The sequence below is a fragment of the Heteronotia binoei genome, chromosome 16 (genome assembly GCF_032191835.1).
Source record: "Heteronotia binoei isolate CCM8104 ecotype False Entrance Well chromosome 16, APGP_CSIRO_Hbin_v1, whole genome shotgun sequence".
NCBI lineage: Eukaryota > Metazoa > Chordata > Lepidosauria > Squamata > Gekkonidae > Heteronotia > Heteronotia binoei.
This window is the reverse complement of record NC_083238.1, coordinates 37,210,381-37,235,964: the sequence shown is the minus strand read 5'-3', so window position 1 is coordinate 37,235,964 and position 25,584 is coordinate 37,210,381. Positions and strand designations below refer to the sequence as shown.

The 25,584-nt window shown below is 41.7% G+C and overlaps 1 protein-coding gene across 2 annotated transcripts in view; it reads left to right on the top strand.

Moving 5' to 3' along the window:
- SESTD1 (SEC14 and spectrin domain containing 1) overlaps positions 1-25,584 on the top strand; it is a 54,087-nt gene that overhangs the window by 27,720 nt on the left and 783 nt on the right. The window contains exons 8-16 of one of the 2 annotated variants that reach the window (XM_060256932.1): positions 449-660; positions 6,263-6,385; positions 11,837-12,031; positions 13,507-13,621; positions 17,236-17,395; positions 19,827-19,908; positions 20,179-20,301; positions 22,393-22,584; positions 24,939-25,060. In XM_060256932.1, the coding sequence (XP_060112915.1) occupies positions 449-660; positions 6,263-6,385; positions 11,837-12,031; positions 13,507-13,621; positions 17,236-17,395; positions 19,827-19,908; positions 20,179-20,301; positions 22,393-22,584; positions 24,939-25,060 (1,324 nt within the window). The remainder of the gene's footprint in view (positions 1-448; positions 661-6,262; positions 6,386-11,836; positions 12,032-13,506; positions 13,622-17,235; positions 17,396-19,826; positions 19,909-20,178; positions 20,302-22,392; positions 22,585-24,938; positions 25,061-25,584) is intronic. The other variant, XM_060256933.1, reaches the window with a different exon arrangement.

Sequence of the window (25,584 nt, the reverse complement as noted above, 5' to 3'; positions counted from 1 at the left end):
TGGATTCAGCTGTCCCCATGTCATGCTATGAATATAACACCAACAGAGATTTGCATAGGAACTGAAACGGACTGATCTCAAGACACAATATGAAGCTGGTTCCTCAGTTTTTATTGCCTGTCACCAGAAGGTTTTTAAGTAGAAAAAGCCAAGCAGGAACTCATTTGCATAATAGGCTACACTCCCTGACATCACCATTGTTTCACACAGGGCTTTCTTGTAAAAAAAAAAAAAAAAGCCCAGCAGGAACTCATTTGCATATTAGGCCACACCCTCTGTTGCCAACCCAACCAGAACTGTGTTCCTGCTCAAAAAAAAGGCCTGCCCGTCACCTAGTCTTGAGATTTTGCAACATTTAGCTCTGTTCTGTCTTTTTTTTTTTTTAACTTGGCTGTTCTACATCTGAGTCTCATGGGGTTAATTATGACGACAACTTTTGTCATTACAGGCCATGAGTTGTTATCTGAATTACAGCAGCGCCGCTTTAACGGTTCAGATGGAGGAGTCTCGTGGTCTCCTATGGATGACGAACTGCTTGCTCAGCCCCAGGTGATGAAACTTCTGGATTCGCTCCGAGAGCAGTACACGCGTTACCAGGAAGTGTGCAGGCAGCGCAGCAAGCGGACTCAGCTGGAAGAGATTCAGCAGAAGGTAATGCAGGTATGTGGCAAGCTCCACTTGGTTACTTTTACTTACCTGTAACCAGGGCTTTTTTTTTTGCAGCAGGAGCTCCTTTGCATATTAGGCTACACCCCCCTGATGTAGCCAGTCCTCCAAAAGCTCACAGCCATATTCTTATAGGGCCTACTGTAAGCTCCAGGAGAATTGGCTACATCAGGAGGGTGTGGCCTAATATGCAAATTTGTTCCTGCTACAAAAAAGCCCTGCCTGTGATAGAGGGTAGTCTGAGCAGCTCTTCTGCATATCATTCATGTAAATATCACTCAATGATAAGTCAAACAAGTAGAGGGAGAGAGAAAGAGCTCAAAGTACGCAGCAGATTTATAATCCAGCAAAGAAGGGAATAGGAGATTGGATTTATTCCATGCCCTTCACTCGGAATCTCTGAGCAGTTTACAATCTCCTTTCCCTTCCCCTCCCCACAACAGGCACCTTGTGAAGTAGGTGGGGCTGAGAGAATTCTGAGAGAACTATGAGTGTGAGTTTATTAGACTTATATCCCGTCCTCCCCGCCGGAGCAGGCTGACGCAAGGTCACCCAGCTGGCAGCAGGAATCAAATCCAGTTCTCCCAGATTAGAGTCCACGCACTTAACCACCACACCAAACTGGCTTTCTTAGGTTAGGTTACGTTTATTTGATTTATATCCTGCCCCCTCCCCGCTGAAGCAGGTGGCTCAGAATTCATAATAAAATAACAATAAAAACATTTAAGTTAAAACATTAAATTAAAGCAATTTGATGCTAATTTCAGTACAATTTAAAGATGGCATTCAGTAGTCTCAAACATCCATTCAGATCTAATACCTCTGCGATGGTCATCATCTTAGTTAAATGACAGCTGGAACAGTCTTGCAGGCCTTGCAGAACTGGACATTTTAGTTTTAGTGATAAAAACTTAGTGATAATATGGTTATTGTCATTCAGTAGAATAAAAGTATTTAGCAACTGGTGTGTGTGTTTGGTCTAATATATTTTCTTTACTGAGACTGTTTTCCAAATCATGGGATAGTATTTTTACTTTTCTGAACTGCCAGATGCCTGTTGTTGTTTGAATAAATAGGCCATCTGCAGCTGGGAACATCAGACAGCAGCACCCTTCCTGTACGTGGGCTGGGAGCCACGTTGGAACAGTTTCGAACTTCATTAGCACAGGGCAGCTTTAATTGCACCTAAGTACTTCTTGGTTATCAATAACATTGATCCATTTCTGCTAGGCTTTGCAGTCAGTTACCAATAAAAAACGAACCAAAAATCCCTAAGGATAGTAAGGCGAAGGAGGTGTGATACTATTGCTCAGTGACTTGGGGTTCCTCAGCTGTTACCTGCGTTAGCTAGGTTAGTAAGACAAGAGCAATTGCTCTGTCACCCATTACTGCTATTATAAATGATCTCTCAACTTTTTTCTTAATTACATTTGAATTTTATGTAATTACACCTCACCTTGTTTTTCCTGCATTTCTGCTGTTTACATCTGATTTTTTTTCTTCATAACTTCAGTTATGAATTCACTGCCACAGGATGTGGCGGCGGCTACAAGCATAGCCAGCTTTAAGAGGGAATTGGATAAACATGGAGCAGAGGTCTATCAGTGGCAATTAGCCACAGCGTATTGCTGGAATTCTCTGTCTGGGGCAGTGATGCTCTGTATTCTTGGTGCTTGGGAGGGAGGCACAGTGAGGGGGCTTCAAGTGTCTTGGCCCCACTGATGGACCTCCTGATGGCATCTGGTTTTTTTGGCCACTGTGTGACACAGAGTGTTGGACTGGATGGGCCAGTGGCCTGATCCAACATGGCTTATATTATGTTCATATGTTCAGTTATCTCTCTGCTGCATCTTTGTCAGGTTCTAGTTCTGATAGTAGGTTCTAGTTCATGAAGACTTATAGTAGAATAAAAATCTACTAGTCTTTGATGTCCAGAAAAACTCTTGTTTGTTTTAAAGCAAAGGTTGTTTTGTATAAGGCATCTAAGGGAAGCTGTAATTTGTCTTATATGTGCCCGTCTAACATTAAATAGGTTAATATATCCAGTTATTAAAATCTGTAGTAATGTTTGTAGGACAAATCTGTTGCTGACTAGAATGAATAAAAATCATTTTAATGAATTGTATGCTAAAAGGTCATAAAAGATGGAATTGATGCTTTGAAAACTGGCATGTAATTGGTGCTTTCAACACCCTTGCAGACAGAGATAATAGAGGAAGCAGAATAATTGTATTTCTTTTTTGGCTTATTATTTGAAATTAGATTAGGGGTGTGTGTGTGTGTGTATGCAGTTTGCTAGATAGACTGAAGGCAGTGAATTCTTATATGTCAATGGCCAATGGCTGGGGCTGATGGGAGTTGTAGGCAAAAAACATCTGGAGAGCTACCCTTGACCACCCCTGTTATATGTAACCTTCAAGTCCTGAAAATACAAACTAAGAACTCAAATTATTTTTTCCTCCATGTTATTTTAGATGTATTTGAATGCAAGTTAATTTTTGCTTCTGGTTTTAGCCATGGAAATATAAATCAATAGGCACAGTATGTGATTAGACTTTATTTTTTAAAGGCTATTGTTTTTAAAAAAAAGATTTTGGGTGAAAACAAAGTGAAATAAAAAGTGCATCAGTCAAAAACTGTATTTACTCCTTTTTCCCCTGTGGTAACTTGAGTATTCAAATGATCTAAGCAAAGATGAGCTGATTGGAATGAAGTTTATAACCTAGTTTGGCAAACTGCCATTATTAATGCATTTAAATAGACTTGTTTACTAGGGCATCAACCTCAATTTGCATCATTCTGATTAGAAATTGTCATCCATTTGCTCTGTCTGTGTTACTGATGCTGCATAGTAAATGAATTGAACCTTGGCTAGCAATGAAATTGTGCATTCATCTGTATTTTTATTGAGTTAAATCAATTTAGAAGGTACCTGCCAAAGATTTCCAAATACCATGGGGAGAGAGGACCTCAGTTACTTCTTTTAGAGTTTTTAGCAGGGGACCAAGGAACCACAAGTGATCAAGACCCAAACACATTATCAAGCCAGCTGCTCGCATGCAGCAGGAATGGTGTGATGAAAGGGAGAAATGGAATCAAGGGCACCTGATGCAGGCAGATATGATGAGATGATTTGCCGTACTATTTGGATGAAACAAATCGTAATGGCTGCAGTGGGAGAGTCTAACTCCCAGCGCAAGCTGCGTTTTATTCTGTCGTTTACCACAAAATAGACGCTAGACAGCCAAGTCTAATTGCTCAGCTCTTTCCAGATGTATTTGTGGATAAGGTCTATCTCAAACTGAATGATGTGTGCATATGTTAGTGGACTATTTCTCCACGGTATAAGCCGAGGACTGTTAACGAAGGATCAGTGCTCCTGACTCCCATGTTATTGTTTGAAGAAGCAGAATTGTTTCAAAACATGCATGTGCTGTTCATAGTTGACAGCCTGATTTATGTGTATTTGTGTGTGTGTTTTCTATTGGGCTCTCCGTAACAGACTCCAAGAAACACAGAGTGGGTCAGCCTTTAAGTGTCTTGAATATGTAAGAACTGCTGTGGAATTTGGTATGTAGCAGCTAGTTGAAGGATAAGACTTTGAACATACCTGCAGACAATCTCCCTAGGCCGTGCAGTTAAATGTGGAGACCTGCATAGCTTAACTGTATGTAAGTACCAGGGACTTGGACACTTTCCCATTTATAATGGCATCCCTCCCCATCCAGGTGCTATTGACATTTTTTGGAGTGCAATATAGAGAGCTTTTGTACCAAAACATTCCACATTATTATGTATGGGTGTAAAAGCTGGACGATGAAGAAAGGTGACAGGGAGAAAAGTTGACCTGTTTGAAATGTGATGTTGGAGGAGAGATTTACAAATAGCACAAGCTGTCAAAAAGACAAGTAAGTGGGTTTAAGATCAGATCAGGTCTAGAAGCTAAAATGACTGAGCTCTGGCTATCATACCTTGATCATATTATGAGAAGACTCATGGAGGGAGGGGAGAGACCAGTAACACTAGGAAAAGTTAAAAACATCAGGAAAAGAGGAAGACCCAATATGAGATGGACTGATGTGGTAAGAAAGCCTTGGCCACTCAGTTTGCAAGATCTGAGTCAGGCTGTTAATGATAGGACATTTTGGAGGGCATTCGTTCAGAGGGTCGCCCTAAGGCAGAAATGACTCAATAGCATGTAAATACACACAATGTATGGAACTGCTAGAAAGGGTTCTTGAGGATACCTGCCTTGTTCCTTTTGCTTTTCTAGACCCCCCCCCTTCCAATGTATTATAAAATACTGCATTTTTGTTAACCATCTGCTATTTTTGTCTGAAACATGTTTCTGTCCTGTTATGCCTCAGCGTGAAATGCTCATTTTCTGTTATCATGCAGATCGGTTGATCATTATGGGATATGTAGTGCCGTTCCCTATGGTGAGGCAGGCTCCGCCGCTCCTGAACTACCCCCATGAAAAATATTGCTCGGGACACATTCACTCTCTTTTTCCACATGGAATTAAACACTGACCATTAAATAACCTGTAAATAGCACAGTGAATAACAAGGAAGCAGAAAATGGTTGTACAGTACACTGAGATTTGTTCCTAAGCCAGCTTGGGCACTGGACGTTTTGCAAACGGGAACAATAATGCTTTCAGTAGAAACTTTTTTCCCCTCTTCTTTTCTGAAGTAAGCTTTTCATCTTACCTGCTAATAAAGATATGACTTGACAAAACACGAGTGTGCCAGATACTTTTCATGCTCTGCTTCTAATATGCAGTGACACCTTATTAGGGTTCACAAAGCAAACGTTCTTCCAGAAAAGCATTTGGAAATGTTTGATCAGCACTGTTGGTTGTGTCAGTACTGAGATGTTATTCCAGTGCCCTCTGCTCCCCTTTCCCCACCCCACGTTCCTTAAGGTAGAGGCAGCATTGCTAATTAAACACGTACATCATGAACTATTTTTAAAGTTAAATGTAAATCTCATTTGTGAAAAATTGAAATAACATTCTGCTAAAAACTGCCTAGGTTGTGTTCAATGTTCCCTCTAAGCTGCAGAGTCTTGTGAGCAAAAATTCTACTTTGTGAGCTACTGGCATTAAAGTTGTGAACTACTGGCATTTAAGAAGAATTGCAGATTTATACCCCGCCCTTCTCTCTGAATCAGAGACTCAGAGCGGCTTACAATCTCTTTTATCTTCTTCCCTCACAACAGACACCCTGTGAGGTAGGTGGGGCTGAGAGAGCTTTCCCAGAAGCTGCCCTTTCAAGGACAACTCCTACGAAAGCTGTGGCTGACCCAAGGCCATTCCAGCAGCTACAAGTGGAGGAGTGCAGAATCAAACCCAGTTCTCCCAGATAAGAGTCCATGCACTTAACCACTACACCAAACTGGCTCTCAGTTGTGAGCTACTGCATAAATTTTTGTGCTCTGGAGGCCATCCTTCCTGAGCTAAGACAAAAATGTGTGAGGTGGAGACTAAAAACCTGTGAGCTAGCTCACGCTAACTCAGCTTAGAGGGAACACTGGTTGTGTTTATATATTAATTATTTGCTGTGATTGTCAAGGTTACTGTTTGATTTAACAGGTGGTGAACTGGCTTGAAGGACCAGGTTCAGAACAGCTTCGGACCCAATGGGGGATAGGTGATTCAATTAGAGCCTCACAAGCTTTACAGCAGAAACATGAAGAGATTGAAAGTCAACACAGTGTGAGTTTTCATTTTCCTGAAGGAAGCTATTGCATGATTGTCCTTACATATAATTAATTACGTGCAACATTTTCCAGTGACATTTTTTTCTCTGCTGAAATTTTTAGATAGTGATTTATGACTTATAAAATACTGCACTTAGTCTTCTGTAACAACCTAGCAGAATAGCGGGCAATAAATGCTGGTGATCTCCATGAAAGGTAATTAAAATCTAATGTCATGGCAGTATACAGTGATGTTTTAAAATGGGAGAATGATGATTTGTGCATCTGATGAGATTGAAAATACAACATGAGCACTAGATTGGCATAAGCATTTCTTTTCTTTTTTTTGAGAGGTAGAAAGCACCATAATTTACTTCCATGCCCAGTTAAGTAAGATCCTGTGTAAATTGGATGATGAAATTGCCCAGTCTGGTGAATGAGTAGAAGTGGAATTCATTGCTAAGCAAATTCTCCAGTTTATGGGAGAAGAAAGACTGAGAAAACGGCATGCACCAAATAAGGAGCTACGATTCACTGCACTCTAAACAGAGCATGTTCCTGCCAGCAGTAGGTTGAATCCTGCAAACTATGAACTGCCATGTTGCTCTCCCCTACATAACCTTTTGCTAGGTAATGCTGGGGTTTGGGAGATCCACATGGACAAAATGCCATTGAGCATTTGGGGAGGTGGCAACAGTGAGAAAGATTGGGCAAAGTTTCCCTTTGTCTTGTGCTACTGACAGAATAGGGGCATGTGGGGGTGTTGCCCAATTCTTCATGGTCCCTTTGAAATCCCCCATATGGCATCTGTGGCTGCACTTTGTTAGGTATAAATTTGCAAACCATGGTTTGGAGGCAGACATCAGTGATAACTTGTTTGTATGTCAAGGAAGACAAAATTAAAAAATGACTCCCCCTTATGGGCCGTTCTGTCTTATAGTCCCATAGAATACAATGGACTCCATACCCAATTTGGCGCCCCCTCTCCGGTGGCGCCCGGGGCAAGCACCCTCCTCTGCCCCCCCTAGATCTGGCCCTGCTTCCTCGCTCGAGGTAGTCAGTAGTTTCATGAGGCATTAACTGCTCCCTGAATCCAACTATCTATATGAGATTTTATTCCATGTAATTGCAAAGAAGGATGGAGGGCTCCACTCTAGAAACACTTTAAACTGTTGACCTTCTTCACCAATCTAAAAAAAAATTCAGCGTGGTTTCTCCTGGCTTCAATAAATGTGCTCAGTTCCATTGTCCCTTATATCACCCAAAAGAAGTCTCATTTCATAGCCATGCATCAAATCCAGTTTGTCAGTGCTGTTCTCTATTCAACCTGTTCCTTGGGTGGACTCACTGAGGAATCCTGGTTTTTTTTTTTAATCATCTAACTTAGATAGAATGTTGCAGTCAGTGCCCTTTTGAATTTAACAGCAGCAGCCATCTCTGTTGCAGGATACAACCAGCTTTCATTTCTTAGGCTTTCCGTCCACTTGAGCTCTCTTAATCCCAACTGCTAAACTTCCTAGACCTCATCTATATTTGCTGCCCCGGTGAGGCATCTTCTTCCAGTCTCTTACTGTCAGAGGAGTGTATGAATCTTTTCATAGGTCATGGGTACAAACCACTTCAGCAGTGTTCTGTCCCCTGTTTAAAGGTAGAATTATCATGGCCACCCATGGACTACCAAATTTTACATCAACAATCAAGGGGAAGGAGTACTGCCCCATTAAACTTCCTGCAGTCTGACAAGAGCAGCCTGGGATTTATGTTCAGATCATGACATTCTTCCTAGTAAATGATGAGTGAGCCTTTAAAACTGAGGTATGCTGATAGATCCATGTGGGCAGCTGTGTTGGCCTGAAGCAATAGAACAAAGTAGGACCTTTAAGACCAGCTATATGTAGCTCTGCTCACTGTACCTCCTTCCTCGTCTGAAGAAGTGTGCATGCACACAGAAGCTTACATTCTGAATAAAACTTTGTTGGTCTTCGAGGTATGCTGAGTGAGACTTGTTGGATGGCCTACAAATGATAATTACCCAGAATAAGGCCTTCTACCCTCCCTTTAAAACTTAGCTGCTAATCTTGTATTTTGAGGAAACTGAGTCAACCTCTGCAGTCCTGAGAAACCATATGGGAATTGTATTCATTAGGTCATAGAGAGAAGCCCTCGTTTTATTTGTCTTCCCCATTCTGAAAGCACTGTAAAAAAAAAAATCTGCATTAATTTTATCCTCAGAGCTCTGTAATGGCCTCATATACCCAGATTCACAGTACTTCTGCTTCATACAGAAGACGGTTACCTGTGGATGTGAACCATGAAGATCTTCTGACACAGTACCCAGATACTGAATTTGTCAGGAGGATTTGGGTTTTCATTGGTTCATTCATTTCTTCAGAACTGTCCACCAGGAAGTCTTGATTACACAACTGGATGCAATTTTGTTCTTTTGCTGCACAAAGGGAAAAAAATTGATTCATTGTCTTATTTCCATACACACCATTTTGGACTCCATACTGCACTGGAGTCAACATAGACTTCATTTTCTTCTCGTGAAATTGCATGACTGTGATTTTTTGTGTACAGCCTCCTGTTGAAGGTCATCATATTCTTTGTTACCAATCGATTCAGCATTTTTTCAAGGACCTTCAGAATCTACTCCCATCTGTCATCCCATCTGTCCCAGCCTGTGAATTTACCCTTAGTGCTATCACAGCTAATGCATAAATGTAGTATGATTGCCTCTTTTTCCCTTCAGAACTACCTTCTTATGTGCCCTGTGCTCCAGTATCCCCTTCCTCTGTATGCTTAATGCCAAGGTTGTATTGCATCTAGACTTGCGATTCCCCTCTGCTGTGACTTCTGCATTTCACCTTGCATTAGATGTCTCCTTCCCGGTTTATTTTCCTGATCCACTAGGTAGTAGAGAATGCAAGCCCTTTCCCCTGGCTTAGACATCACCTTTTAGAAAAACAAACAAACAAAAACAACCTCACCTCCATATCCCTTGTGTTGCAACTAAGTGAGGCCTCTGTGTAATATTCTCTCAACTGGGTTTTTTTTTTTTTAGAGCTTGGTATTACCAGTGACTGTTTGAATTGGGATTGTGTCAAACCTGAGGGTAAACATCCCATGGCTAAGACTTGTCAGTTTCCCTCACTCTTTGCTCTGTTGTCTAAATCCCTTCCTCCTGCTACTTTCTTCCCTGGCCAAATTTCCTGGCCTATTCCTCAGTAAATAAGATATAGCAGGCTGTCCATGTGATTCCCTGTCTTCTCAAAATAGAGGCCCTACTTCTCACACCTCTCACATTATTTCCAAGGAGACCCTCAGTTGTGGTTGGGGAGAGGGGGGCTACAGCGAGTTACAGTAGGAAAGGGCAGAAATCTTTTCAAAAACTCACTCTGTTTGCAGTTCTATAGGATCAAACCCCAAAGGGAGAAGGAGACTAAAAAATCTACAAATAGGTTAATTCATACAATTTACATTATGGATTTATAGTAAAATAAGGGGAATAACCCATGGAAGCCTCTGGAACCTCATGCATTTTTAATCACTTGGGGAACATCTCTTTGGTAAATAAAGCATTATGAGACTATCAGTCAATCTGTCTTCTACCAATGAATTTGAGAAACTGACGCCAAGGCTGTGCAAGGCAATGATTAGAAGTTACTGCCTTATATACATAAAAACCTTTTTAAATAACTCTAGTGTTTCTTTAATAAGCTGTCTCATTGATTTATAAGCTAATTACTTTTAACTGTGTTTACTAAAAAGGATTCTGACTTCACTGCATGCAATAGTCATACTGCAGATGTCATTTATTTTGCTGCTACTGCAAAATAGCTTAAATATTCATTTAGCATTAAGTCATTTCATTTCCTTTCTTATCCAGCATTATACCATCTTTAAAAGCCCTGAGTCATGAGTTCCCATTTTTAAAGGTGGTATTGATGTTATTTACTTTTTAGGAATTTCAGTCAATGATTAGAGCACTAACAATAATGTATCTAGGACACAGCTTTCTCCAAGGTTTTATCACTGAAAAATACATGTAGGAGAGCCTAGGTGTTTGAAAATGAACTAATTATAATTAGAGTAAACTTCAAGGCCAGTTGTACCTTTAAGACCAACAAATTATGTTGTATGCTCATTTGCTGGTCATCCTCTACCTATATTATAGATTGGTAACTTCCATTTCAGTGTATCCGAAGAAGTGTGCTTATACCTCGAATAAAACTTTATTGGTCTTAAAGGTGCCACTGGACTCAAATTTTGTTCCATTGCTTTCACCTGAGGGAGAGGTCTCAGGTGAAAGAATGGCATACAGTCCACTCTCCAAAGCAGTTGTTTTCTCCAGAATGGGGAGAGAGATCTGTTCTCTGGAGTTCAGTTGTGACACCAGGAGATCTTCAGGCTCCATCTGGAGATTGGCTTCCCTAGGCCTGTCAGCACTCTCTGGGTGCCTTGATGCCACCTGACTGGCATGACTTAACTAGGCCTGACTGCTTGCTCCTGTTCAGCAGCAGCCCTCCCCCATGACAGCCAGTGTGACTTAGCAGTTGCAACTCCAGGTTGGCAAATTCCTGGAGTTTTGAGGGTGAAACCTGGAGAGGGAGAGTTTGAGGAGGGGTGGGACCTCAGACAGGTACAATGCCATAAACTTCACCCTCCAAGTCAGCTATTTCCTCATGGGGAATCATTGTTGCCAATCTCCTGGTGAGAGCTGGAGATCATGCAGAGTTACAGCTGCTCTCCAGATGGCAGGCATCAGCTTTCCTGGATGTGTGGAGGGGGTAGTGAATGACTTCACTTGGGTGAATGGTATGACAGCGGGGAGGGGGCACATGCCCAGAGCCTCTTTCTAGAGCATGTTGTATTTTCCTCCACAACAGGTCTTATTCCTAGTTAACAATAATCAGATAAGGCAAGTGATGGACAATCCTAATGCCACTTAAAAGGAAAGATGTAGTCGGAATTTTGTGAAGCTGAAGATAGACTGAGTATGAAATCGTTTAAGATTTGTGGTTGATATAATAGAAAAGAAGAATGCTGGGGGAAGGACAGTATAATCAGGGGAACAAGCAACAGTCATCAATTTAGAATGTGCAAGTTAAATGGATAAAATTTGGGTTTGGATATTATGGTACAGAAAGGTAAAAGGGGAGGAGAGAATGGATAGAGAAAAGGCTGGACTTTGGATTCAGATGAAGGTCGCACCAAATTTGGACTGAATTGATAATAGAACTAGCTTGTCATGTTGAAATAGAAGTGTGTCATTAATATTGTTCCTTGTTTTTTAAAAAAACCAGGCATTCCTGCTTCTTCTTGTCCATGTGTATTAAAGTATATTTAAGCATGCTAGAATGAGCCTAAATTTTGTTTGTATATGTTAGCAGATTGAATGTTGCCTCAAAATGTAGGAATATTATGGTTGAATACTTTTTGATTTTTTGCAATGCTGGTTTTGCAGGAGTGGTTTGCAGTGTACGTGGAACTTAATCAACAGATCGCAGCGCTGTTGAATGCAGGGGATGAGGAAGACCTTGTAGAGCTGAAGGCATTACAACAGCAGCTGAGCGATGTCTGCTACCGGCAAGCCAGTCAACTGGAGTTTAGGCAGAATCTGTTACAAGCAGCACTTGAATTCCATGGGGTTGCCCAAGATGTAAGCGTGCTTTCGTTCAAATGTTTATGCTCTTATTTGTTGCAAGCTGTTGCTTTGTTGTTTACAACTTCAGAGGGACAACAATTCAGATGTTCTTTCAGTAATGGAGATGGTCAATAGCGTTTTATCCTAAAGATAACAGTCTTCATTTCTGAAGAAGCACCATCTATAATCCTCCAGTTTATTAACTTTACTGCACTAACGTAGACAAATTTAGATGTACTTATCCTTTCAACAAAATTAACCATGAAAAACCAGGTATCTTTTTTTAAATGCTTCTGAGAGAACATATTAGGTAGTCTCCATAGTAAGCAATAGCTTTGCAGCTAGAATTCATTAAAGGTGTGAATGCCTTCAGTTCTTACAGCTGTATTTCCCAATTTTCACTATTTGATACAAACTTGCTTGATGTGGCCCCACGTCCCTCATGTAATATACTTGAATTTTAAATAAGCTTCAAAAAACAAAACTAATAATGTGTAATGTACCTATTGTTACCTAGAAATTCACTTCCAGTGTTGTTTCTTTTATTAAAATTTCTTCCAAGAAATTCGGAGTGTTAGATTTACCATTAAAGCAAAACAGAATTTCTGTAAAACAGTAGTTTGAGTTTGGTTATGATATAGTTTTGTGTTTTAAAATATAGAAAAATCAAAAATGTGTTAAAATGACATAGGGCTGTAGGTATGGTCCAGACCAAGAAGGAATTAAAACTCCCTATTTTACCCTCTCACCCTCTCATCAGGATTCTTCTCCTTGTTGTCTATTAGCCCCTCGTTCATAGTCCCAAGGAACAGAGAGTATTTGCTCCAGCTCAAAGTGACCCTTAAGGGTCAACATCACTTTCCTGCTCTTGGCTCCCTTCCGCTTTGTCTGGATCTTCAACCCTATGTTAGTGTCTGCCAAAACACAAATACCCAGTATTTGAGGGGGTCTTGCCCACTCCCACAGTTTTGATCTCAGAAGGCTCATGGAAAGTATTACTGCTTAAACAACAGTGTTAAAGAGCCAGTGTTAAAGAGCCAGTTTGGTGTAGTGGTTAAGTGTGCACACTCTTACCTGGGAGAACTGGGTTTGATTCCCTACTCCTCCACTTGCACCTGCTGGAATGGCCTTGGGTTAGCCATAGCTCTTGCAAGGGTTGTCCTTGAAAGGGGAGCTTTCTGTGAGAGCCCTCTCAGCTTCACCCACCTCACAGGGTATCTGTTGTGGGGAAAGAAGATAAAGGAGATTGTAAGCCACTCTGAGACTCATTCAGAGAGATGGGCGGGGTATAAATCTGCAGTCTTCTTCTATGTGCAGTCATTGAGTATTAGCCATGAGCCATCTCACTGACAGAGACCTTTGCCTGAGAACTTCCCTGTCTCCTACAAGTCTTATTATCCCTATAAATCGCCTTTTCACATTACAAAAAGTGCATCCTCTAGAAATCACTAAAATAACACCTGTGGTTTTCTTCCTTTTTATTGTTTCAGTTGTCTCAGCAACTAGATGGCTTACTAGGGATGTTGTGTGTGGATGTAGCGCCTGCTGATGGAGCATCCATTCAGCAAACTTTAAAGTTACTTGAAGAAAAGTTAAAAAGTGTCGGTAAGCCAAAGATGGGTGATGTGCTGGAATTCGCACTACAGTGAATGACTACATTAGAATGAAAAAAGGGGATATGCTTGCTATTATATGCATTATCATTTCTTGCTATCCTTGAGTCTCATGTTAAATTCCATAAATAAATAAGTTAACATTTGGCTCAAAGGTAGTGTGATTTGGATATCAAATCCAGCAATTCATTGTTTGCATTGCAGAAAGGAAACTTTGCAATGAAATGTGTGCTTGGGTCTTTAGATAGGCATCTTGCTTCCAATACGTAAGGCCTCTGTGGGTGAACTGAAATAACTTTTAGCCTTCTGTTAAAGTGCACTGGGAAGTCTAACACATTTTTGTCTCAGTACATAAAACTGCTTTAACAAGAAAAAAAATATTTTGTCCAAAAAAACCCCAATTGAAATTGAAACAAACATTCAATATTTATTTATTGCAAGAGTTTATACTCGCGCCATTCTGTTTAAAAATAGGCAACTTACAATCAGATCCATCCACAGCGGTTGAGAATAGATAACAATGCACTGGGAACAAAATTTAGCTAAAGACCTTCTGAAATAAAGTTTTCAGCCACTGCCAGAAGGCTTCTAAAGAAGGAACTGGCTGCAGTTCAGGTGACTGAGTTCCAAAGGGTGGGGGCAGCTGCTCAGGAAAGCCCTCCTGTGGATTTCTGTCAGTCATAATTCTCTACCAAGTTGCCCTAATAAGCTTCACTGGCTGATCATAGAGCACAAGCTGGTCTGTACAGCTGGAGGTGGCCCGCCAGGTACCTTAGACACAAACTATTTAAGGCAGAGGGTTGTCAAACTAATTTGTTCTGAGGGCCAGATTGGACATAAATGTCACTTTGTTGGTGCCATAAAATGTAACATGAGGGACCAGATATATAAACTTTATAAAGGTAATTTCAGATGCTGAATGGCAGTGGCAGGTGAATGACAATAGCAGACTTGGCTGGATTAGGTGTGATATACAGAGAGGTAGTAAGCCTGGAGATAGCAGCATTGGTAATGAGATGGGGAACCTAGGTCTCCGTTCCACCCAAGAGGATTCAGTCCAGGAGGATGCAAAGAATAAATGCACAGAAGACTGACAGTAGAAACCATAACGTTCAGTTGCTGACCTAGGAGTAGCAGTGCTCTCACAAGGGAATTTCAGTGGAAAGACTGCTGAATTGCAATTGATAATGAGGCTCAAGACCAGAGGTGGCCAAACTATGGCTCGGGAGCCACGTGTGGTTCTTTCATACATATTTTGTGACTCTTAAAGCTCCCACCACTCTGTCAGCTTTCTTGGAGAAGGCATTGCTTTCTTTAAGTCACTTCTCCAAGCCAAGCCAGCTGGCAACTTTAAGGATGCATTTAAAGTTAAAATTGCTTTCTTTCTACCCCCCTCCCTCCCCATCTGCTTTTTTCCCACCTTTCCTTCCTTTCTTCTTGCATGTCTTGCTGCTCTCAAATATCTTTTATTCTACATGGCTCTTACATTAACCAAGTTTGGCTACCCCTGCTCAAGACAATGCATCCTCCAGGAGTGAATTGAGAGCTGGTTTTCCTGTCTCATTACCAGTGTGTGGTGCTATCATTGGGCATCTGAAATCACTCCATTCTCCAAGATGTAAGGACCAATCCAATTGTTCTAATTCCTAATCAGGATCTTTTTGAACAAAAATAAAATCCAGATAGGCATAGAGAAATCCAGTATTTGAAAAAAGTTTCAGAATAAGTCAAAATAATTTCCTCAGTGTAAATTGTGCTTGTCAGAAGAATCCATCCATCCACTCTCCCTCTCTCCCTTTCAGGAACCATGCTTGCACTCAAAAGCTTATGCCTGGAATAAAATGTTGTTGGTCTTAAAGCTGCCATGGGATTCCAACTTCTCTCTCCTCCCCCTCTCTCCCTCCCCCAAAGAGGAGGAGCAGCCCAGAAGAAGGAAGCAAAATCTGTGTGTGTGTATTGGGGGGCTTGTCTTTATATCTCCTGCATGAAGCAGCCATCGAGGGAGCTGAGTATGTGTGTAAGGGGTGGGGGGAGGCAAGAGGCAGGAAGCAAGAACCACTGAGGGAGCTTGGGGAAAAGCAAGCTATAGTGTGGCTGCAGCAGCCCTGGAAAAGGAAGCAGGAGAAGGAAGTTGCACGTGGGATGGATCTGAGCTCTGAGAGAGCCAGATCTGACCTGCAGGCTGTATGTTTGACACACCTGATAAGGCCTTCAAGGCTGATACCAGAATTTTTGTATTGGGCTGAATGTCTCCTGGCAGCCAATATAATATAATTGGGACAGGAAGGGAGTTACCTGCTCACTGCAGCCAGCTGCTCTGTTCTGTACCATTTGAAATTTCTGAACCCTCTTTGAAGGATGCCTTGCTGGGTGGTCTATCCTGAATATTACTGAGATATAACAAAGTTTGAGTCCAGGGGCACAGTATAAGCTTTCATGCGCATGCATACTACTTCAGCTGCTTCACACCAACACGGTTACCAACGTGAATCTATTACTGAGGCATGTAAGTCTGTGGCCAAACCCACCTTTTCCAGAAAATGCTGGAGCTGGCAAACTAACTTAAATTAGAAAAAAATACACTCTTGCCTACGTCTGTCTCCTGGCTGTCCAAGGTCAATAAGTCCTCCAGTAGCAGGCCCAAACTGCCCTTCATGTCCCTTCATGGGGACTCCAGCCCTGTCTGTTGCAGGTTGAGCAGCTATTCCTGGGTCAGCTGTATCTCCCAATTCACAAGGTTTCTGTTTTATCTGTAATTAATGACAGCTTGTTCCGTAGGGCGTGCAAAACCGCCCTCTTCCGGCTAGCCTTCTAAGATGAAACTTGGAATAAACATCACGCCATCATTCATATAACTGAGATAGTAGCACTGTTAGATTATATTTTTAGACTGTTTTTAGATTATTTAAATACTTAATTGTTAATTGTATTGAATTGTATTATCTTGTTTTATTGTTTTAACATGGCTTTTGCCATGTCCTGTAAGCCGCCTTGAGCCTGCCTCGGCGGGGAGGGTGGGGTATAAATAAATTATTATTGTTATCATCATAACAATGCAAATAAAACAGTGAAAATGAGACTGCAGGGTTATGACAAACGTGATTTAATACTGCATAAGAAGAAAATTACAGATAGGAACACACAAAGCTGCCTTTTGCAGAGTTAGATCAATGACTGGTGTATTTTAGTACTATCTATTCAGATGGTAGAAGTTCTCTTAGGCAACTTCCAAATTCAAGGTGTACCACTGGGCTATGCCCTCTGTAATAAATGCTAATACTGCTTCTAACAAATGATAGGTTAGAAATCCTGTAAGTTCCTATGTAACGTCCTAGCCACTTAGATACTAATTACCTCCTAATACATGACACAAATAGAACTGGCTGTCAATGCTTGTAGGATGAGTTAAAATACTTTCTCATTAGTAAGCTAACTTGATATATCATATCTTGAAAGTTAAATTGCTGCTACCGACTTATGTGTGAAAAGAGAATTGGACAGACACTTCTTGAAAGAAGAGCAATAATGTGAAATTTACAGGATCGGTGGAAAAAAAAATCTGTAATAGTTTTAGGAAATAAGATGTTTGTTTTGCTGTGACTTAAGATTTAGGTCTGCAGGGTTTGCGTGAAAAGGGACAAGGTCTTCTTGATCAAATAACTAACCAGGCATCTTGGGCTTATGGCAAGGATGTATCCACTGAAAACAAAGAGAATGTAGATCACATTCAGGGAGTGATGGAAGATATGCAGCTGCGAAAGCAAAGGTAACTCATGCATCAACTGCAATTCAGAATAGAGGTGTGCAAAAAATACAAACAAACAAACAGTATTTTCTAGGTTTTGGTATACTGAAACTGAAAAATATCAATATTTCCCAATATTCCTCAGTCCCGATACTGGTATGGTATTTGGATTTGGTAAATGTTTGGGATTCAGTTCAATTTATAAAAGAAAAGTGCCAATTTCTTTCAGCTACATTATATCCTATGGGGACCATAGGATATAACGGAGGATCAATCCATGGGTATCTTGGGGCTCTGTGAGGGCTGTTCTGTAGCATAGTTGCTGGTACCTCTCCTCAAACCCCCCCCCCCCCAAAGTTTCAAAAAAATTGGACCTGGGGGTCTAATTCAGTGGGTGCCAGAAGAAGGTGTCCCCATCCTCCATTATTTCTTCTGGAGGTGGGAAAGGGCATTTAAAGGGACCGTGGCTGAAATTCAAAGGCATGTAAAGGGCTCACAGTCCCTTTAAATGCCTTTTCCAAGCCACGGCTTCACCTGGAAGGTGTTTAAAGGGACTGCAATCCCTTTAAACAACCTTTAATGCCAGCTATCCAGTGACCCTAAAAAATCCCGAATATTTTCAGTATTTTTCAGGCTCAGCTGTATTGGATAGCCAGATAATACCCCGGCTGGTATTTGGCGTGGTGGGGGAAGGGGGAACCCCCTGGTAAGGTATTTTTTTGAGGGGTGGGTTCAATTTGAATAAACCAAATGCACACCTGTAATTCAGAACATATTTAGAAATTAAAAATATTAAACAAAGCAATTTTAACTTAGATGCACGTTTCTGTTACATAGCAAGAATTGTATGCATTCTTCGTTTGCTATCCCACTTATAGTTGCTACTGTTCGCTTGATGCGTTTTGATGACTCAGTGCCAGCTGTTGTGGTATTGTTTTATAGAGAATATTAAAACATCCTGTTGTGCCAAGCAGGACCTGTAGGTTCAGACTCAGACACAATACATTAATCATCACCTAAAAACCAGCCACCTTTAGTTCTGAATCCCAATTTATTATTCACTGGTGAGATAAAGTCTCTCTCAAAAGTTACAAGAGAAAAAACGTCTTGAAAAGTCCTTAGGATTTTTTAAAATATCAGATGATTAATTTATCTTTAAATGTTTTAAATAATAAATCTCTCTGTCCCCTGATATGAAGACTAAGAAAAAGAGAAGTGTGTATATGAAGGCAGAGATCGGCTATTGCGATGAAAACCAGTCTTGCTCCTTTCCTAGCAAAATTTTGTTTGTTGTTTGGTAGAAGGCACTGTTTGTAGTCTGGATTAGTCATCAAGACTTCTACAGAGATGGCTTGAAAAGAAGCATTGGGCTGGGGAGGACAGTGCCATCCATGCCTTCCTCCCCCCCACCTCCCCAATAACTTGGAAACACTTGTGGCTCCCCTTGCATGGAATATCTGTGGTAGAAAAAGTGCATCTGCTTTCACAAAGCACTTCTTGAACTGGCTCTTGCAAGCATAGACAACTTCAAGAGGGGATTGGATAAACATATGGAGCAGAAGTCCATCAGTGGCTGTTAGCCGCAGGGCTAACAGCCACTGATGGACTTCTGCTCTATATGGATTGAAGCTTGCTGGGGGGAAAGTGTAGATGACTGGTGGAGGCAATGGCAAACCACCCCGTTAAAAAAAAAAAGTCTGCCATGGAAACGTCATGATGCGACATCACCCCAGAGTCGGAAACGACTGGTGCTTGCACAGGGGGCTACCTTTACCTTTACCATTTTATAGATGGAACTCTCTGTCTGGGGCAGTGATGCTCTTTATTCTTGGTGCTTCTAGTGGCCCCACTGGTGGACCTCCTGATGGCGCCTGGCTTTTTTTGGTCACTGTATGAAAGAGTGTTGGAGTGGATTGGCCACTGGCCTTATCCAACATGGCTTCTCTTATGTTCTCTTTCACAAAGCACTTCTCAAACCATTTTCCCTGTGTTGTACAGAGTAGGAAGAATGTTCAGACAAGGGTGAGGTATGAGCAACCTCACCAGAAAGACATTATAAAGAGGGCTCCTTCAAACAAAATTGTGTGTATGGTTCAATAAGATCTGTATGCCATGAAAAAGAAAAGATTCATCTGTCAGTCGCCCTGAAAAAAAACAATTGTAAGGCTATTTAGTGATCAGAAGAAATGCATAGATCCATTGAGTTGGGTCCAGTGATCTACTCATGCAGGGCTTGCAAATCTTCACTGCTTTTCCTTCTCTGCAACAGTCTCTTCCACACAGCACATTGCATAGTAATATTTTTAACAACTTTTAGTAGCAGAAAACAATATCCTCTAAAACAGAATTGTATGTGTACACTGTCATTGTATATACTAGGGGAGTGATAGCCACAGAGAGGCATAATAACTTCCTTTTAAATCCTGTTGCATGTAATTTCTGGCTTTTGCAGATGCGAAGACATGGTGGATGTGCGGCGGCTGAAAATGCTTCAGATGGTTCAGTTATTTAAATGTGAAGAAGATGCCTCTCAGGTGAGATACAACTCAATGGATTGCAGCTTTTGTCATGTATTTTATTTTATAGATATTTTAATTACCAAATGAAATAAGGTTGGGAAATGAGCTAGATAATTTTTTCGGCCCTTGAGCCATCCCTGTAATAAATTGCAGACTTGTTGAAGAAAGTGCAAAGTTTATATAGCAACCTTACTCTCGTTCTATCTTTTTAAAAATAATTTCAGTCTGGATTAACCTGGTTTAAATGTATTCTGCTTTACCATCTGCTACTGCTTCTCTCTTCAGGCAGTAGAATGGTTAAGTGAATTATTAGATGCTCTACTGAAGACTCACATCCGGCTGGGAGATGACAGTCAAGAAACCAAAGTTTTGTTGGAAAAACATCGGAAATTCGTTGATGTAGCACAGGTATATGAAAGAATATTTTATTCTGTAGCAGGTCAAATAGGTCGACTTGCAAAAAAGGTAGTTTGTTTCTGTGGGTACATGCAGATTTTAAATTCATCAAGTTAGTCCACATAGCATTGTGTATCAAGCCAAAAAATTAGTTTGCCAAAAATCATTGCTAGGTCTGATGAGGTTATTTCAGTGGAATGTACAGGACTTTTTTTTTGTAGAAAAAGGCCATCAGAAACTCATTTGCATATGAGGTCACACCCCCTAATGTCACCATTGTTCCACACAGCTTTTTTGTAGAAAAAGCCCTGCATGAACTCATTTGCATATTAGGCCACTCCCCCTGATGCTAAACCAACTGGAACTGCATTTCTGCACATTCCTGCTCAAAATTCTGTATAGGGGTGTCCAAATATGTGAGTGTGTGTTTTCCAGGTTTGGGCATATTGAATCCCCAAAATATCAGTATTTTCCACTATTCCCAATTCCCAGTATTGGTATGGCATTGGGATTTGGGAATTTTTTGGCTCCATTTCACACTTTAGAGACCATTAGTCCCGATAGGGTATAACAGAGAATCAATCCAGGAGTATTTGGGGCTGGGAGGGGCTGTTTTTGAGGTAGAGGCACCAAACCTGCTGGTGCCTCTCCTAAAAAACAAAAACAAAAAAACCCTCTCAAGTTTCAGAAAGCTTGGATCCGTGGGTCCAATTCTGTGGACCCTAAAGAAGGTGCCCCTGTCCTCCATTGCTATGGCCTTGGGTCAGCCATAGCTCTCGTAGGAGTTGTCCTTGAAAGGGCAGCTGCTGTGAGAGCCCTTTCAGCCCCACCCACCTCACAGGGTGTCTGTTGTGGGGGGAGAAGATATGGAAGATTGTAAGCCGCTCTGAGTCTCTGATTCAGAGAGAAGGGCGGAGTATAAATCTGCAGTTCTTCTTCTTTTTCAGTGGTGGGGGGGAGGCAAGAGTCTATAGTATCTATCTGTCTGCCATCTATCTGTTTGTCTTTCTGTCTCTCTGTCTATCATCTGTCTATTGCCTTCTCCAAGCATGATGGCAGCACAACTCAGCATGTGAACTCAGACGTCATATGCCTTCTGAGTCATTCACTGAGTCGTCACCACTGGGCTTGGAGAAGTCTTCTCAGTATAACTGAATGTACCCAAATAAAAGCTGAAAAAAAATTGGCTTTTTTTCAGGGTCAGCTGTAAAAAAGGTAGTCCCCTGTGCAAGCACCAGTCATTTTCAACGTTGCTTTCACAACGTTTTCATGGCAGACTTTTTACAGGGTGGTTTACTATTGCCTTCCCGAGTCATCTACACTCCCCCCCCCCCCCCAGCAAGCTGGGTACTCCTTTTACTGACCTCAGAAGGATGGAAGGCTGAGTCAACCTGGAGCCGGCTACCTGAACCAGCTTCTGCTGGAATCGAACTCAGGTCATGAGCAGAGGGCTCCAACTGCAGTACTGCAGCTTTACCACACTGCACCACGGGGCTATATATAGGGTCAGCTATATCAGTAGCCAAATACAGATCTCTGATCTGCATTCAACTTAAAAATACCCAAAAAAATACTGGTAAGGTTTTTTAAAAAAGTATTTTCTAAGCTCAGATAAACTAAATCACATCCCTAGTTCTTTCCATCCCATCAGGCTTTTGTAAGAAGTACCAGCTGTGCTTCCAGCAAAAGGAGGGAGATATGAGGAATCAGTTATGTGCCAGATCTGTCTGACTTTTAGTTTTTCCAAAAGCAGTTTACAGGATTTATGAGGCAAAGATGTTGTGCATATTAAGTATTGGCTGTGCATATTTGTGTGCACAGAAGAAGTTGCTTGCTACAAACTGGCTAAAGGATCATATTCCAGTGTCCATTCCTTCTCTGATTTCCCAAGTAAGGCTGTTGCAGGTGTCCTGCCCTTGCTAGCTTGGAAAATCAGGCTGGTAGACTAAATAAGTTCAGGAATGCCTCATCATTTGCATTTTAGATATTTTGTCTCTTTCAGATGTGTCACTGTGTTGTCATCTAATCTGTTCCCGGATTTGAAATTCAGATTTTTTTTTTTTACCTCTGTTTCCCCCCCCCCCCCCCCTCCTTCTTACACAGAGTACTTATGATTATGGGAGACAGTTACTACAGGCTACTGTCGTTTTGTGTCAATCTCTGCGATGCACTTCTAGGTCCTCAGGAGACACACTTCCAAAACTGAACAGAGTATGGAAACAGTTTACGATAACTTCGGAAGAGAGGGTAACTAGGTTGGAGATGGCTCTTGCATTCCATTCAAACACTGAAAAGGTTAGTTACTCCAAACTGTAGCGTTGACATGAAATTTTAACATATCCTCTCTCTTTTTTCGTCACTACACTTAGATTCAGTGGGTTCATATTATGATATGTGAACATTTTCAGAATGGACAGGTTATAATGTTTTTGAGAGGCAGATCTCTCTGTCTCTCTGTGCGGCATCCTCATACTAATCAGATGCATTTGGAAGAAGGTCCCACTGATGGCAGTGGAACCTGATTCTAAAGAAATATGATTATAATCAAAACGTTATGGTTATGTCAAACAGTCATGTAGAATTTTTTACATTCCATTGCGCCATCCCATGTGACTGAGGCCCAGCATGTGCAAACAGCTGACCTTTGGTCAGCCTAATTATTGGGCTGTAAAATGAGTACCCAGCTTGTTGGGGGTAAAGTGTAGATGACTGGGGAAGGCAATGGCAAACTAATTATTGGGCTGTAAAATGAGTACCCAGCTTGCTGTGTTGGTAAAGTGTAGATGACTGGGGGGGGGGGCATGGCAAACCACCCTATAAAAAGCCTGCTGTGAAAACATCATAATTCGACGTCACCCCAGAATCAGAAACAACTGGTGCTTGCAAAAGGGGGACTACCTTTTACCTTTTTGCTTCAGAATTCCAGCAGTGGTTTGTGGATTCATTTTACTGTTTCCCTTGCTAGCCTTCCTGTGTCTTCAATCCCATTTTCATTTTAAAAATATTTACTTGCATTCAAGGGGACTGACACAGGTAAATTAAATGACAGCTCTTGCTGCTGGCTTTACCTAGACCTCCAAGGAAAGGAAAAGGAAAGGTCCCCTGTGCAAGCACCAGTTGTTTCCGACTCGGGGGTGACGTTGCTTTCACAACGTTTTCACGGCAGACTTTTTACGGGGTGATTTGCCATTGCCTTCTCCAGTCATCTACGCTTTCCCCCCCAGCAAGCTGGGTACTCATTTTACCAACCTCGGAAGGATGGAAGGCTGAGCTAACCTCAAGCCGGCTACCTGAAAACCCAGCTTCCACTGGGGATCGAACTCAGGTCGTGAGCAGAGCTTAGGTCTGCAGTACTGCAGCTTAAACTCCAAACCGCAGCCCAAATACGTAAGTCTTAGAGTACTTTCAAAAGGTGCTCAGATTTGGGCCACAAGTTTCCGAGTGCTGGGATTTCCATAGCTGGGAAGAAGCTTCCTCTGAGCGTTTCTGTGTGTGTTCTTACTGTATCAACCTAGAGCTTGCACAGCATATTTAAGAAATGCATGTAACAAGTCTCTTTCAAAGATGTGGTCTGAATAGTTAGTGTGTATACATGCACACACCCCAGCACTAATAAGTTATTTAGTACAAATTAGCTGAATTACTTTGGCCACCAAATGAGAAGGGAGCACTCACTGGAGAAGACCTTGATGCTGGGAAAGACAGAAGGCAAAATAAGAAGGGGGCAGCAAAAGATGAGATGGCTGGACAGCGTTACGGATGTAACTAACACAAGTTTGAGCAGACTTCGGAGGATGATGGAAGACAGGAGGGCCTGGCGTGACTTTGTCCATGGGGTCGCAAAGAGTCGGACTCGACTGTGTGACTGAACAACAACAACAAGCTGCCGAGGGGGAGGGGGGTGTCCAGGTTCCCCCCATCTCAGTAGAACACAAATAGAATTCTTGCAAATCCAAACCAACAGCTTGAATTGCGTCCTGAATTAGGACATTAGGAAACCAGTAAAGATACTGGGCTTGGGCAGCTGTGCCCTGTGCCAGCTGAACCAATCTTCTTAGTTAGCTTCGTAGAACAATAATACAAGATGACTTCAGGAATGAATTTTGACCGGGGGGGGGGGAGGCACATTGTTTTCCAGCAGGGGGAACTAGTGAAAGAGATTGCTGGCCATTGCCAGTCAGAACAGGAACGTAACCAAGGTAAAGAGTCTGAACGATCAGGAACTGGCATGCTTAGCCACTGATGGTCAAACTTTCTGTGCCGATTCCACAAGTCATGGGGTCTTCTGATTTTTATTACTTCAGTTGGCTATCTCTCATTCAGTCCTCAGCTGTAGGCAACTCTAGGGAAGCGGCAAGACTGCTGCAGAATATGGGTCAAGTGAAAAAGATGAGGTAACTGCTGAGTAGCATGCCAGCGATATCTGATGCCGTGCTTTTATTCTGGGCCCTCGTTGCCAGGAATTAACCCACTCGGCACCAGTTCTGTGAATGTTCCTTAAGTCAGTCCATGGTCAGCTGCTGTGTTCCAAAAGCTACAGAAAAAAAATGTGTAGCAAGATCAGTAGAAAGCATAGAGATTTTGCTCTGCTCTTTAATGGGTCTTTGGCAGCTTGACCTCACTGGGTTTTCATTGCTTCTTAATGCCAGGTTTTGCAAGAGTGCCCAGATCAGCCTGAATCTATTAATGATGTGGAGCAATTTGATGAAATCGAAGTTGTTGGGAAATCGCTTTTGGATAGATTAACAGTGCCTGTAGTTTATCCTGATGGGTACGTTGCCTGTTCTTACAATACCAATATTCTAAAGTTGTTTGCTTTGTAACGCTATGCTGAACAAATCTAAATATCCAACATGAGAACATACAAATACTGTGCCTTGCATTTCTTTTGAAATTATTTGTTTTATTTCATTTATGGTCCCCTGAGTTTTCTCCCCAGTAAGGACCAAAAGTCGTGCATCATTTATCCAGTTTGGCATAGTGGTTAAGAGCGCAGACTCAAACCTGGGAGAACAGGGTTTGATTCCCCATTCCTCCACATGCAGCTTCTAGGTAACCCTGGGTCATTCACAGTTCTCTCAGAGCTGTTCCTCTCAAGAGCAGTTCTCTCAGAACTCTCTCAGCCCTGCCTACCCCTTACAGGGTATCTGTTGTGGGGAGAGGAAGGGAATGGAGATTGTAAGCCATTCTGACTCCGAGTGAAGGGTGGGGTATAAATCCAATCTCTTCTACAAGTAGACCAGGCCAGATACTTTGGCTTTGTCACAGTCAGTAGAATTCACCAGTTTTTGTATG